The sequence below is a fragment of the Pelophylax lessonae genome, assembly GCF_965119305.1.
Source record: "Pelophylax lessonae genome assembly, chromosome: 9".
NCBI lineage: Eukaryota > Metazoa > Chordata > Amphibia > Anura > Ranidae > Pelophylax > Pelophylax lessonae.
The window spans coordinates 669352-682134 of NC_138776.1; the positions used below are offsets into that span (position 1 = coordinate 669352).

A 12783-nucleotide genomic window follows, 5' to 3' on the forward strand; every position below is an offset into this window, starting at 1 on the left:
CACTCTGTCCGGGCTGCCGGAGGAGGCTGACACTCTGCCCAGGCTGCCGGAGGAGGCTGACACTCTGCCGGAGAAGGCTGACACTCTGTCCGGGCTGCAGGAGAAGGCTGACACTCTGTCCGGGCTGCCGGAGGAGGCTGACACTCTGCCCGGGCCGCCGGAGGAGGCTGACACTCTGCCCGGGCCGCCGGAGGAGGCTGACACTCTGCCCGGGCCGCCGGAGGAGGCTGACACTCTGCCCGGGCCGCCGGAGGAGGCTGACACTCTGCCCGGGCTGCCGGAGGAGGCTGACACTCTACTGGAGGAGGCTGACGTGCTGTCTGGGCTGCCGGAAGAGGCTAACACTCTGTCCGGGCTGCTGGAGGAGGCTGACACTCTGCCGGAGGAGGCTGACGCTCTGACCGGGCTGCCGGAGGAGGCTGACACTCTGCCGGAGGAGGCTGACACTCTGCCCGGGCCGCCGGAGGAGGCTGACACTCTGCCCGGGCCGCCGGAGGAGGCTGACCCTCTGCCCGGGCCGCCGGAGGAGGCTGACACTCAAACCGGGCTGTGGGAGGAGGCTAACACTCTGCCAGAGGAGGCCGACTCTCTGCCCGGGCTGCGGGAGGAGGCCGACTCTCTGCCCGGGCTGCGGGAGGAGGCCGACACTCTGCCCGGGCTGCGGGAGGAGGCTGACACTCTGCCGGAGGAGGCTGACGCTCTGACCGGGCTGCCGGAGGAGGCTGACACTCTGCCGGAGGAGGCTGACACTCTGCCCGGGCCGCCGGAGGAGGCTGACACTCTGCCCGGGCCGCCGGAGGAGGCTGACCCTCAAACCGGGCTGTGGGAGGAGGCTAACACTCTGCCAGAGGAGGCCGACTCTCTGCCCGGGCTGCGGGAGGAGGCCGACTCTCTGCCCGGGCTGCGGGAGGAGGCCGACACTCTGCCCGGGCTGCGGGAGGAGGCCGACACTCTGCCCGGGCTGCAGGAGGAGGCTTACACTCTGCCCAGGCTGCCGGAGGAGGCTAACACTCTGCCCGGGCTGTGGGAGGAGGCTAACACTCTTCCAGAGGAGACTGAGGCTCTGCCCGGGCTGCTGGAGGAGGCTGACACTCAAACCGGGCTGTGGGAGGAGGCTAACACTCTGCCAGAGGAGGCTGAGGCTCTGCCCGGGCTGCCGGAGGAGGCCGACTCTCTGCCCGGGCTGCCGGAGGAGGCCGACTCTCTGCCCGGGCTGCCGGAGGAGGCTGACACTCTGTCTGGGCTGCCGGAGGAGGCCGACTCTCTGCCCAGGCTGCCGGAGGAGGCTGACACTCTACCGGAGGAGGCTGACGCGCTGTCTGGGCTGCCGGAGGAGGCTGACACTCTGCTGGAGGAGGCGGACGCTCTGCCCGGGCTGCTGGAGGAGGGTGACACTCTGCCCAGGCTGCAGGAGGAGGCTGACGCTCTGTCCGGGCTGCCGGAGGAGGCTGATACTTTGCCAGAGGAGGCTGATGCTCTGTCCAGGCTGCCAGGGGAGGCTGACGCTCTGCCCAGGCTGCCGTAGGAGGCTGACACTCTGTCCGGGCTGCCGGAGGAGGCTGACACACTGTCCCAGCTGCCGGAGGAGGCTGACACTCTACTGGAGGAGGCTGACACTCTGCCCGGTCTGCCGGAGGAGGCTGACACTCTGCCGGAGGAGGCTGACACTCTGCCGGGCTGCCGGAGGAGGCTGACATTCTGTCCGGGCTGCCTGAGGAGGTTGACGCTCTGTCCGGGCTGCCTGAGGAGGCTGACACTCTGCCGGAGGAGACTGACACTCTGTCCGGGCTGCTGGAGGAGGCTGACACTCTGCCGGAGGAGGCTGACGCTCTGACCGGGCTGCCGGAGAAGGCTGACACTTTGCCGCAGGAGGTTGACGCTCTGTCCGGGCTGCCGGAGGAGGCTGACACTCTGCCCGAGGAGGCTGACACTCTGTCCGGGCTGCCCGAGGAGGCTGACACTCTGTCCGGGCTGCCCGAGGAGGCTGACACTCTGCCAGAGGAGACTGATGCTCTGTCCGGGCTGCCGGAGGAGACTGACACGTTGCCGAAGGAGGCCGACGCTCTGCCCGGGCTGCGGGAGGAGGCTGACACTCTGCCCGGGCTGTGGGAGGAGGCTAACACTCTGCCAGAGGAGGCTAAGGCTCTGCCCGGGCTGCTGGAGGAGGCTGACACTCTTCCAGAGGAGACTGAGGCTCTGCCCGGGCTGCTGGAGGAGGCTGACACTCAAACCAGGCTGTGGGAGGAGGCTAACACTCTGCCAGAGGAGGCTGAGGCTCTGCCCGGGCTGCTGGAGGAGGCTGACACTCTGTCTGGGCTGCCGGAGGAGGCCAACTCTCTGCCCGGGCTGCCGGAGGAGGCTGACACTCTGTCTGGGCTGCCGGAGGAGGCTGACACTCTACCGGAGGAGGCTGACGCGCTGTCTGGGCTGCCGGAGGAGGCTGACACTCTACCGGAGGAGGCTGACACTCTGTCTGGGCTGCCGGAGGAGGCTGACGCGCTGTCTGGGCTGCCGGAGGAGGCTGACACTCTACCGGAGGAGGCTGACACTCTGTCTGGGCTGCCGGCGGAGGCTGACACTCTACCGGAGGAGGCTGACACTCTGCCCGGGCTGTGGGAGGAGGCTAACACTCTGCCAGAGGAGGCTAAGGCTCTGCCCGGGCTGCTGGAGGAGGCTGACACTCTTCCAGAGGAGGCTGAGGCTCTGCCCGGGCTGCTGGAGGAGGCTGACACTCTGTCTGGGCTGCCGGAGGAGGCCGACTCTCTGCCCGGGCTGCCGGAGGAGGCTGACACTCTACCGGAGGAGGCTGACGCGCTGTCTGGGCTGCCGGAGGAGGCTGACACTCTGCTGGAGGAGGCGGACGCTCTGCCCGGGCTGCTGGAGGAGGCTGACACTCAAACCGGGCTGTAGGAGGAGGCTAACACTCTGCCAGAGGAGGCTGAGGCTCTGCCCGGGCTGCCGGAGGAGGCCGACACTCTGCCCGGGCCGCCGGAGGAGGCTGACACTCTGTCTGGGCTGCCGGAGGAGGCCGACTCTCTGCCCGGGCTGCCGGAGGAGGCTGACACTCTACCGGAGGAGGCTGACGCGCTGTCTGGGCTGCCGGAGGAGGCTGACACTCTGCTGGAGGAGGCTGACACTCTGCCCAGGCTGCAGGAGGAGGCTGACACTCTGCCCAGGCTGCAGGAGGAGGCTAACACTCAGCTGGAGGAGGCTGACGCTCTGTCCGGGCTGCCGGAGGAGGCTGACACTTTGCCGGAGGAGGCTGATGCTCTGTCCAGGCTGCCAGGGGAGGCTAACGCTCTGCCCAGGCTGCCTTAGGAGGCTGACACTCTGTCCGGGCTGCCGGAGGAGGCTGACACACTGTCCCAGCTGCCGGAGGAGGCTGACACTCTACTGGAGGAGGCTGACACTCTGCCCGGTCTGCCAGAGGAGGCTGACACTCTGCCGGAGGAGGCTGACACTCTGTCCGGGCTGCCGGAGGAGGCTGACATTCTGTCCGGGCTGCCTGAGGAGGTTGATGCTCTGTCCGGGCTGCCTGAGGAGGCTGACACTCTGCCGGAGAAGGCTGACACTCTGTCCGGGCTGCCGGAGAAGGCTGACACTCTGTCCGGGCTGCCGGAGAAGGCTGACACTCTGTCCGGTCTGCCGGAGGAGGCTGACGGTCTGCCGGAGGAGGCTGACGGTCTGCCGGAGGAGGCTGACGGTCTGCCGGAGGAGGCTGACGGTCTGCCGGAGGAGGCTGACGGTCTGCCGGAGGAGGCTGACGGTCTGCCGGAGGAGGCTGACACTCTGCCGGAGGAGGCTGACACTCTGCCGGAGGAGGCTGACACTCTGCCGGAGGAGGCTGACACTCTACCGGAGGAGGCTGACGCGCTGTCTGGGCTGCTGGAGGAGGCTGACACTCAGCTGGAGGAGGCTGAGGCTCTGCCCGGGCTGCCGGAGGAGGCCGACACTCTGCCCGGGCCGCCGGAGGAGGCTGACACTCTGTCTGGGCTGCCGGAGGAGGCCGACTCTCTGCCCGGGCTGCCGGAGGAGGCTGACACTCTACCGGAGGAGGCTGACGCGCTGTCTGGGCTGCCGGAGGAGGCTGACACTCTGCTGGAGGAGGCTGACACTCTGCCCAGGCTGCAGGAGGAGGCTGACACTCTGCCCAGGCTGCAGGAGGAGGCTAACACTCAGCTGGAGGAGGCTGACGCTCTGTCCGGGCTGCCGGAGGAGGCTGACACTTTGCCGGAGGAGGCTGATGCTCTGTCCAGGCTGCCAGGGGAGGCTAACGCTCTGCCCAGGCTGCCTTAGGAGGCTGACACTCTGTCCGGGCTGCCGGAGGAGGCTGACACACTGTCCCAGCTGCCGGAGGAGGCTGACACTCTACTGGAGGAGGCTGACACTCTGCCCGGTCTGCCAGAGGAGGCTGACACTCTGCCGGAGGAGGCTGACACTCTGTCCGGGCTGCCGGAGGAGGCTGACATTCTGTCCGGGCTGCCTGAGGAGGTTGATGCTCTGTCCGGGCTGCCTGAGGAGGCTGACACTCTGCCGGAGAAGGCTGACACTCTGTCCGGGCTGCCGGAGAAGGCTGACACTCTGTCCGGGCTGCCGGAGAAGGCTGACACTCTGTCCGGTCTGCCGGAGGAGGCTGACGGTCTGCCGGAGGAGGCTGACGGTCTGCCGGAGGAGGCTGACGGTCTGCCGGAGGAGGCTGACGGTCTGCCGGAGGAGGCTGACGGTCTGCCGGAGGAGGCTGACACTCTGCCGGAGGAGGCTGACACTCTGCCGGAGGAGGCTGACACTCTGCCGGAGGAGGCTGACACTCTACCGGAGGAGGCTGACGCGCTGTCTGGGCTGCTGGAGGAGGCTGACACTCTGCCCAGGCTGCAGGAGGAGGCTGACACTCAGCTGGAGGAGGCTGACGCTCTGTCCGGGCTGCCTGAGGAGGCTGACACTCTGCCCGGGCTGCCGGAGGAGGCTGACACTCTGCTGGAGGAGGCTGACACTCTGTCCGGGCTGCCGGAGGAGGCTGACACTCTGCTGGAGGAGGCTGACACTCTGTCCGGGCTGCCGGAGGAGGCTGACACTCTGCTGGAGGAGGCTGACACTCTTTCCGGGCTGCCGGAGGAGGCTGACACTCTGCTAGAGAAGGCTGACGCTCTGCCCGGTCTGGCAGAGGAGGCTGACACTCTGTCCTTTTTAAAGCTCCATTCACATTTCAGCATTCCATAATCTTGCACCAAAACGTACATTTTTCCACACGCACATGAAATGCATTTCCATTTATTGTTAATGGCGTCTCAAACTTTACACACAACAACCGTGTCAAAATGCGCAAAACGCAACGCCATTCCAGTGAGCTGCCCTGTGCATGTAGCACTAAAATGTAATAAAAATAAATAACACGGGTTCATGTACCTAAAATCAGCCTTCTGATTGGTATCCCCTTCCAACCCCTGGGGCCCAAAGCAGCCATGGGGGCCCCCAAGTGCTCTTCAACCTTCTGAAATCAGATATGAAAGTTTGCGGAATGGGAGGCGTCCCGGCTGGGAAGTCAAAACTCTTCCCGATACAACGCATGACGGAGATCCGCATTCATAGGATATATGGCTGTATACTGAGCATGTTCTACCTCACCTGTGTGCCCCGGGGGCCTTCCTGTCCCAGCATAACCCCCCCCCCCCCACCCCATCCCACCCCCATCACCTGTGTACCTCCAACTTCACACACATCGCACGCAGCATGACTCAAACATTCCATTTATATTTCCATGGAAGCCGAATTACAGTGCCTTGCGAAAGTATTCGGCCCCCTTGAACTTTGCGACCTTTTGCCACATTTCAGGCTTCAAACATAAAGATATAAAACTGTAATTTTTTGTGAAGAATCAACAACAAGTGGGACGCAATCATGAAGTGGAACGAAATTTATTGGATATTTCAAACGTTTTTAACAAATAAAAAACTGAAAAATTGGGTGTGCAAAATTATTCAGCCCCTTTACTTTCAGTGCAGCAAACTCTCTCCAGAAGTTCAGTGAGGATCTCTGAATGATCCAATGTTGCCCTAAATGACTAATGATGATAAATAGAATCCACCTGTGTGTAATCAAGTCTCCGTATAAATGCACCTGCACTGTGATAGTCTCAGAGGTCCGTTTAAAGCGCAGAGAGTATCATGAAGAACAAGGAACACACCAGGCAGGTCCGAGATACTGTTGTGGAGAAGTTTAAAGCCGGATTTTGATACAAAAAGATTTCCCAAGCTTTAAACATCCCAAGGAGCACTGTGCAAGCGATAATATTGAAATGGAAGGAGTATCAGACCACTGCAAATCTACGAAGACCTGGCCGTCCCTCTAAACTTTCAGCTCATACAAGGAGAAGACTGATCAGAGATGCAGCCAAGAGGCCCATGATCACTCTGGATGAACTGCAGAGATCTACAGCTGAGGTGGGAGACTCTGTCCATAGGACAACAATCAGTCGTATACTGCACAAATCTGCCCTTTATGGAAGAGTGGCAAGAAGAAAGACATTTCTTAAAGATATCCATAAAAAGTGTCCTTTAAAGTTTCCCACAAGCCACCTGGGAGACACCAAACATGTGGAAGAAGGGGCTCTGCTCAGATGAAACCAAAATCAAACTTTTTGGCAACAATGTAAAACGTTATGTTTGGTGTAAAAGCAACACAGCTCATCACCCTGAACACACCATCCCCACTGTGAAACATGGTGGTGGCAGCATCATGGTTTGGGTCTGCTTTTCTTCAGCAGGGACAGGGAAGATGGTTAAAATTGATGGGAAGATGGATGGAGCCAAATACAGGACCATTCTGGAAGAAAACCTGATGGAGTCTGCAAAAGACCTGAGACTGGGACGGAGATTTGTCTTCCAACAAGACAATGATCCAAAACATAAAGCAAAATCTACAATGGAATGGTTCACAAATAAACATATCCAGGTGTTAGAATTGCCAAGTCAAAGTCCAGACCTGAATCCAATCGAGAATCTGTGGAAAGAACTGAAAACTGCTGTTCACAAACGCTCTCCATCCAACCTCACTGAGCTCGAGCTGTTTTGCAAGGAGGAATGGGCAAAAATTTCAGTCTCTCGATGTGCAAAACTGATAGAGACATACCCCAAGCGACTTACAGCTGTAATCGCAGCAAAAGGTGGCGCTACAAAGTATTAACTTAAGGGGGCTGAATAATTTTGCACGCCCAATTTTTCAGTTTTTTATTTGTTAAAGTTTGAAATATCCAATAAATTTCGTTCCCCCTCATGATTGTGTCCCACTTGTTGTTGATTCTTCACAAAAAAATTACAGTTTTATATCTTTATGTTTGAAGCCTGAAATGTGGCAAAAGGTCGCAAAGTTCATGGGGGCCGAATACTTTCGCAAGGCACTGTGTATGTGTATATATATATATATATACACACAGGTAAATCTCATAAAATTAGAATATCATGAAAAAGTGAAAGTATTTCAGTAATTCTATGCAAAAAGATAATCTACTATATTTTCTAAAGAAGTTACACACAGAGTGAGAGATTTGATGATTTTGGCTTCCAGCGAGTGACACCCCAAAATTCAGTATCCCAGAAAATGAGAATATTACATAAGACCAATACAAAAAAAGATTTATAATCCAGAAATGTTGTCTTAGTGAAAAGTCTGTCCATGTACAGTATAGGAGGCACTCAATACTTGGTCGGGGCTCCTTTTCCATGAATTACTGCATCAATGTGGCGTGGCATGGAGGGGATCAGCCTGTGGCACTGCTGAGGTGTTATGGAAGCTCAGGTTGCTTTGATAGCGGCCTTCAGCTCCTCTGCATTGTTGGGTCTGGTGTCTCTCATCTTCCTCCTAATACCCCACAGATTCTCTATGGGGTTTAAGTCAGGCCAGTTTGCTGGCCAATCAAGCACAGTGATCCCATGATCATGTGACCAGGTATTGGTAGTTTTGGCAGTGTGGGCGGTGCCAAGTCCTGCTGGAAAATGAAATCAGCATCTCCATAAAGCTGGTCAGAATAAAGTCCTCTGTAGGGTGATCATTTTCATTTCCATCAAACGATGTGGCATCCTTTCCTTCCTAACACATTACCCAGTCCATACCAGTATAGATCCTAACACATTACCCAGTCCATACCGGTATAGATCCTAACACATTACCCAGTCCATACCGGTATAGATCCTAACACATTACCCAGTCCATACCAGTATAGATCCTAACACATTACCCAGTCCATACCGGTATAGATCCTAACACATTACCCAGTCCATACCGGTATAGATCCTAACACATTACCCAGTCCATACCAGTATAGATCCTAACACATTACCCAGTCCATACCGGTATAGATCCTCACACATTACCCAGTCCATACCGGTATAGATCCTAACACATTACCCAGTCCATACCGGTATAGATCCTAACACATTACCCAGTCCATACCGGTATAGATCCTCACACATTACCCAGTCCATACCGGTATAGATCCTAACACATTACCCAGTCCATACCAGTATAGATCCTAACACATTACCCAGTCCATACCGGTATAGATCCTAACACATTACCCAGTCCATACCAGTATAGATCCTAACACATTACCCAGTCCATACCAGTATAGATCCTCACACATTACCCAGTCCATACCAGTATAGATCCTAACACATTACCCAGTCCATACCAGTATAGATCCTAACACATTACCCAGTCCATACCAGTATAGATCCTAACACATTACCCAGTCCAGTCCATACCAGTATAGATCCTAACACATTACCCAGTCCATACCAGTATAGATCCTAACACATTACCCAGTCCAGTCCATACCAGTATAGATCCTAACACATTCCCCAGTCCATACCAGTATAGATCCTAACACATTCCCCAGTCCATACCAGTATAGATCCTAACACATTCCCCAGTCCATACCGGTATAGATCCTAACACATTACCCAGTCCATACCGGTATAGATCCTAACACATTACCCAGTCCATACCGGTATAGATCCTAACACATTACCCAGTCCATACCAGTATAGATCCTAACACATTACCCAGTCCATACCGGTATAGATCCTAACACATTACCCAGTCCATACCAGTATAGATCCTAACACATTACCCAGTCCATACCAGTATAGATCCTCACACATTACCCAGTCCATACCAGTATAGATCCTAACACATTACCCAGTCCATACCAGTATAGATCCTAACACATTACCCAGTCCATACCAGTATAGATCCTAACACATTACCCAGTCCAGTCCATACCAGTATAGATCCTAACACATTACCCAGTCCATACCAGTATAGATCCTAACACATTACCCAGTCCAGTCCATACCAGTATAGATCCTAACACATTCCCCAGTCCATACCAGTATAGATCCTAACACATTCCCCAGTCCATACCGGTATAGATCCTAACACATTACCCAGTCCATACCAGTATAGATCCTAACACATTACCCAGTCCATACCAGTATAGATCCTCACACATTACCCAGTCCATACCAGTATAGATCCTAACACATTACCCAGTCCATACCAGTATAGATCCTAACACATTACCCAGTCCATACCAGTATAGATCCTAACACATTACCCAGTCCATACCAGTATAGATCCTCACACATTACCCAGTCCATACCAGTATAGATCCTAACACATTACCCAGTCCATACCAGTATAGATCCTAACACATTACCCAGTCCATACCGGTATAGATCCTCACACATTACCCAGTCCATACCGGTATAGATCCTAACACATTACCCAGTCCATACCGGTATAGATCCTAACACATTACCCAGTCCATACCGGTATAGATCCTAACACATTACCCAGTCCATACCGGTATAGATCCTAACACATTACCCAGTCCATACCGGTATAGATCCTAACACATTACCCAGTCCATACCGGTATAGATCCTAACACATTACCCAGTCCATACCGGTATAGATCCTAACACATTACCCAGTCCATACCGGTATAGATCCTAACACATTACCCAGTCCATACCGGTATAGATCCTAACACATTACCCAGTCCATACCGGTATAGATCCTAACACATTACCCAGTCCATACCAGTATAGATCCTCACACATTACCCAGTCCATACCAGTATAGATCCTAACACATTACCCAGTCCATACCAGTATAGATCCTAACACATTACCCAGTCCATACCAGTATAGATCCTAACACATTACCCAGTCCAGTCCATACCAGTATAGATCCTAACACATTACCCAGTCCATACCAGTATAGATCCTAACACATTACCCAGTCCAGTCCATACCAGTATAGATCCTAACACATTCCCCAGTCCATACCAGTATAGATCCTAACACATTCCCCAGTCCATACCAGTATAGATCCTAACACATTCCCCAGTCCATACCAGTATAGATATCCAGCATGAGATTTTTCCCCATTGAGATCTGATGAGTTTTCAAAGTGTTCCTTTCATTTTTTTGAGCAGTGTGTATATATATATATATATATATATATATATATATATTATATATTTTTTTCTTCTATTGGATGGATTTGTGCCTTTTTTCACCCAGACTAACTATTTTACCGGTCAGGTTTTCAGAGGGACCTGATTGGGCAGACAATTCACTCCTATAGACTTACATCCAATTGCACCGCCGGCGCCTACCACCATCCCGTTTTTATCCCCTAAAAACAAACGGAAGGGAATCCATTCTCCTCCATGTAGGCGGATCGGATTGGAGGGTTGTCAGATGTAAACGGACAGATAAGTCAGTTTTCCCTGGGCAGAGCCGGCTCAGTCTGTGTCCGCTCTACATAAACTGAGCAGACATGGACCTGTCACCTCCCCCGCACTGCTCTGATTAGCAGAAGATCAGCGGATCCCCTGCTGACCAAAACGGAAGGCGCCCATGTGAAAGGGGCCTCAGCTCTATAGAAGACACAGCCCTTCTTATCAGGGACTATGCTCAGCGTCATTACTGGGAACTCATGAAGCCCTGGAAGGGATTAAATTACTACCATTGGAAGTCCTGGCAGGAATTCTGAGAGTAGTAGTTCTGAATGTCCTGGGAGGGATTCTGGGCATACAATTGGAAGCCATGTGGCAGATTCTATAAGTACCTTTCGAAGTCCTAGCAGGGATTCTATGAGTATAATTGGAAGTCCTAGCTGGGATTCTTGAAGTTCCATTGGAAGTCCTAGCAGAGATTCTATGAGTACCATTGGAAGTCCAGGGAGGGATTCTGAGAGTAGTAGTCCTTGGAGGGATTCTGAGAGTAGTAGTCCTTGGAGGGATTCTGAGAGTACTATTGGAAGTCCTGTTAATGATTATGAGAGTTGGAATTCTGTAAGTTATGGCAGGGATTCTGGGAATACTTTTTGAACTCCTGGGAGGGATTCTGAGAGTAGTAGTCTTTGGAGGGATGCTGAGAGTAGTAGTCTTTGGAGGGATTCTGAGAGTAGTAGTCCTGGAAGGCCTAGCAGGGATTCTATGAGTACTATACCAATATTCTCCAGGTATCTTCAATAGTAATAAAGTGTCTTCTGTCTTTTCAGATGGTGACGCTGTTGTCATTGTTGGGCAGCCAATGGAGCCTTTGGTTTGGCTCTTCTGTCCTTTCAGTGGTGGAAATGGGCGAGTTGGTGTTTGATGTGGTTGCCATCTCATTGATCGTTCTCCTTCATCGATACCGCAACCGTAAGACGCCATCTGTAGAAGAAACCGGGAGAGATCCGACCCCCGACTCCTTTGCAGCAACCGAACGAAGAAGCAGCCACAATCCACACAACCTCCCCCCCCAGAACCAAGTGAGGGTGGTGGCCGATATCACTCCTCCGCCGGCCTACGAGACCCTCGATCTTCACTCTGTGGGAGGCGGCTCCTCTCGCTCATCCAGCATTCGCAGCCACGTGTCTCAGCGTAGAAATTCCAACTGGAGAGGCGAATGAGGAGATGGGGGGGACACCAAGGAGGATGAAGTCAGCACACAATGGGCAGTGTAAACTGAGAGAATCTGAAGGGAAAATATAACGAACGCACACAGAACAGAAAACACATTGACCTACTTTCTCTTTGTTTTTAACCTAATGACCAAGTTATTGTTTTCCACTACAAAGTACATTGTTCTACTTATTAATCAGCTCTGTCCTACCTTCATATTCTCTATAATGTCCTACCTTCGTATTCTCTATAATGTCCTACCTTCGTATTCTCTATAACGTCCTACCTTCGTATTCTCTATAATGTCCTATCTTCATATTCTCTATAATGTCCTACCTTCACAGTCTCTATAACGTCCTACCTTCATAGTCTCTATAATGTCCTATCTTCACATTCTCTATAATGTCCTACCTTCGTATTCTCTATAATGTCCTACCTTCGTATTCTCTATAATGTCCTACCTTCGTATTCTCTATAATGTCCTACCTTCACATTCTCTATAATGTCCTACCTTCGTATTCTCTATAATGTCCTACCTTCGTATTCTCTATAATGTCCTACCTTCGTATTCTCTATAATGTCCTACCTTCACATTCTCTATAATGTCCTACCTTCGTATTCTCTATAATGTCCTACCTTCACATTCTCTATAATGTCCTACCTTCGTATTCTCTATAATGTCCTTCCTTCACATTCTCTATAATGTCCTACCTTCGTATTCTCTATAATGTCCTACCTTCACATTCTCTATAATGTCCTACCTTCACATTCTCTATAATGTCCTATCTTCACATTCTCTATAATGTCCTACCTTCACATTCTCTATAACGT

At 53.3% G+C, this 12783-nt stretch overlaps 1 protein-coding gene across 1 annotated transcript in view; it reads left to right on the plus strand.

The window, feature by feature from the left end:
- Nucleotides 1-12174, plus strand: part of SCNN1A (sodium channel epithelial 1 subunit alpha) — a 185626-nt gene extending 173452 nt beyond the window's left edge. Inside the window, exon 13 of the mRNA XM_082269159.1 lies at nt 11568-12174. Coding sequence (XP_082125285.1) covers nt 11568-11960 — 393 coding nt within the window. The 3' untranslated portion in view covers nt 11961-12174. The remainder of the gene's footprint in view (nt 1-11567) is intronic.
- Nucleotides 12175-12783: the final 609 nt, after the last annotated feature.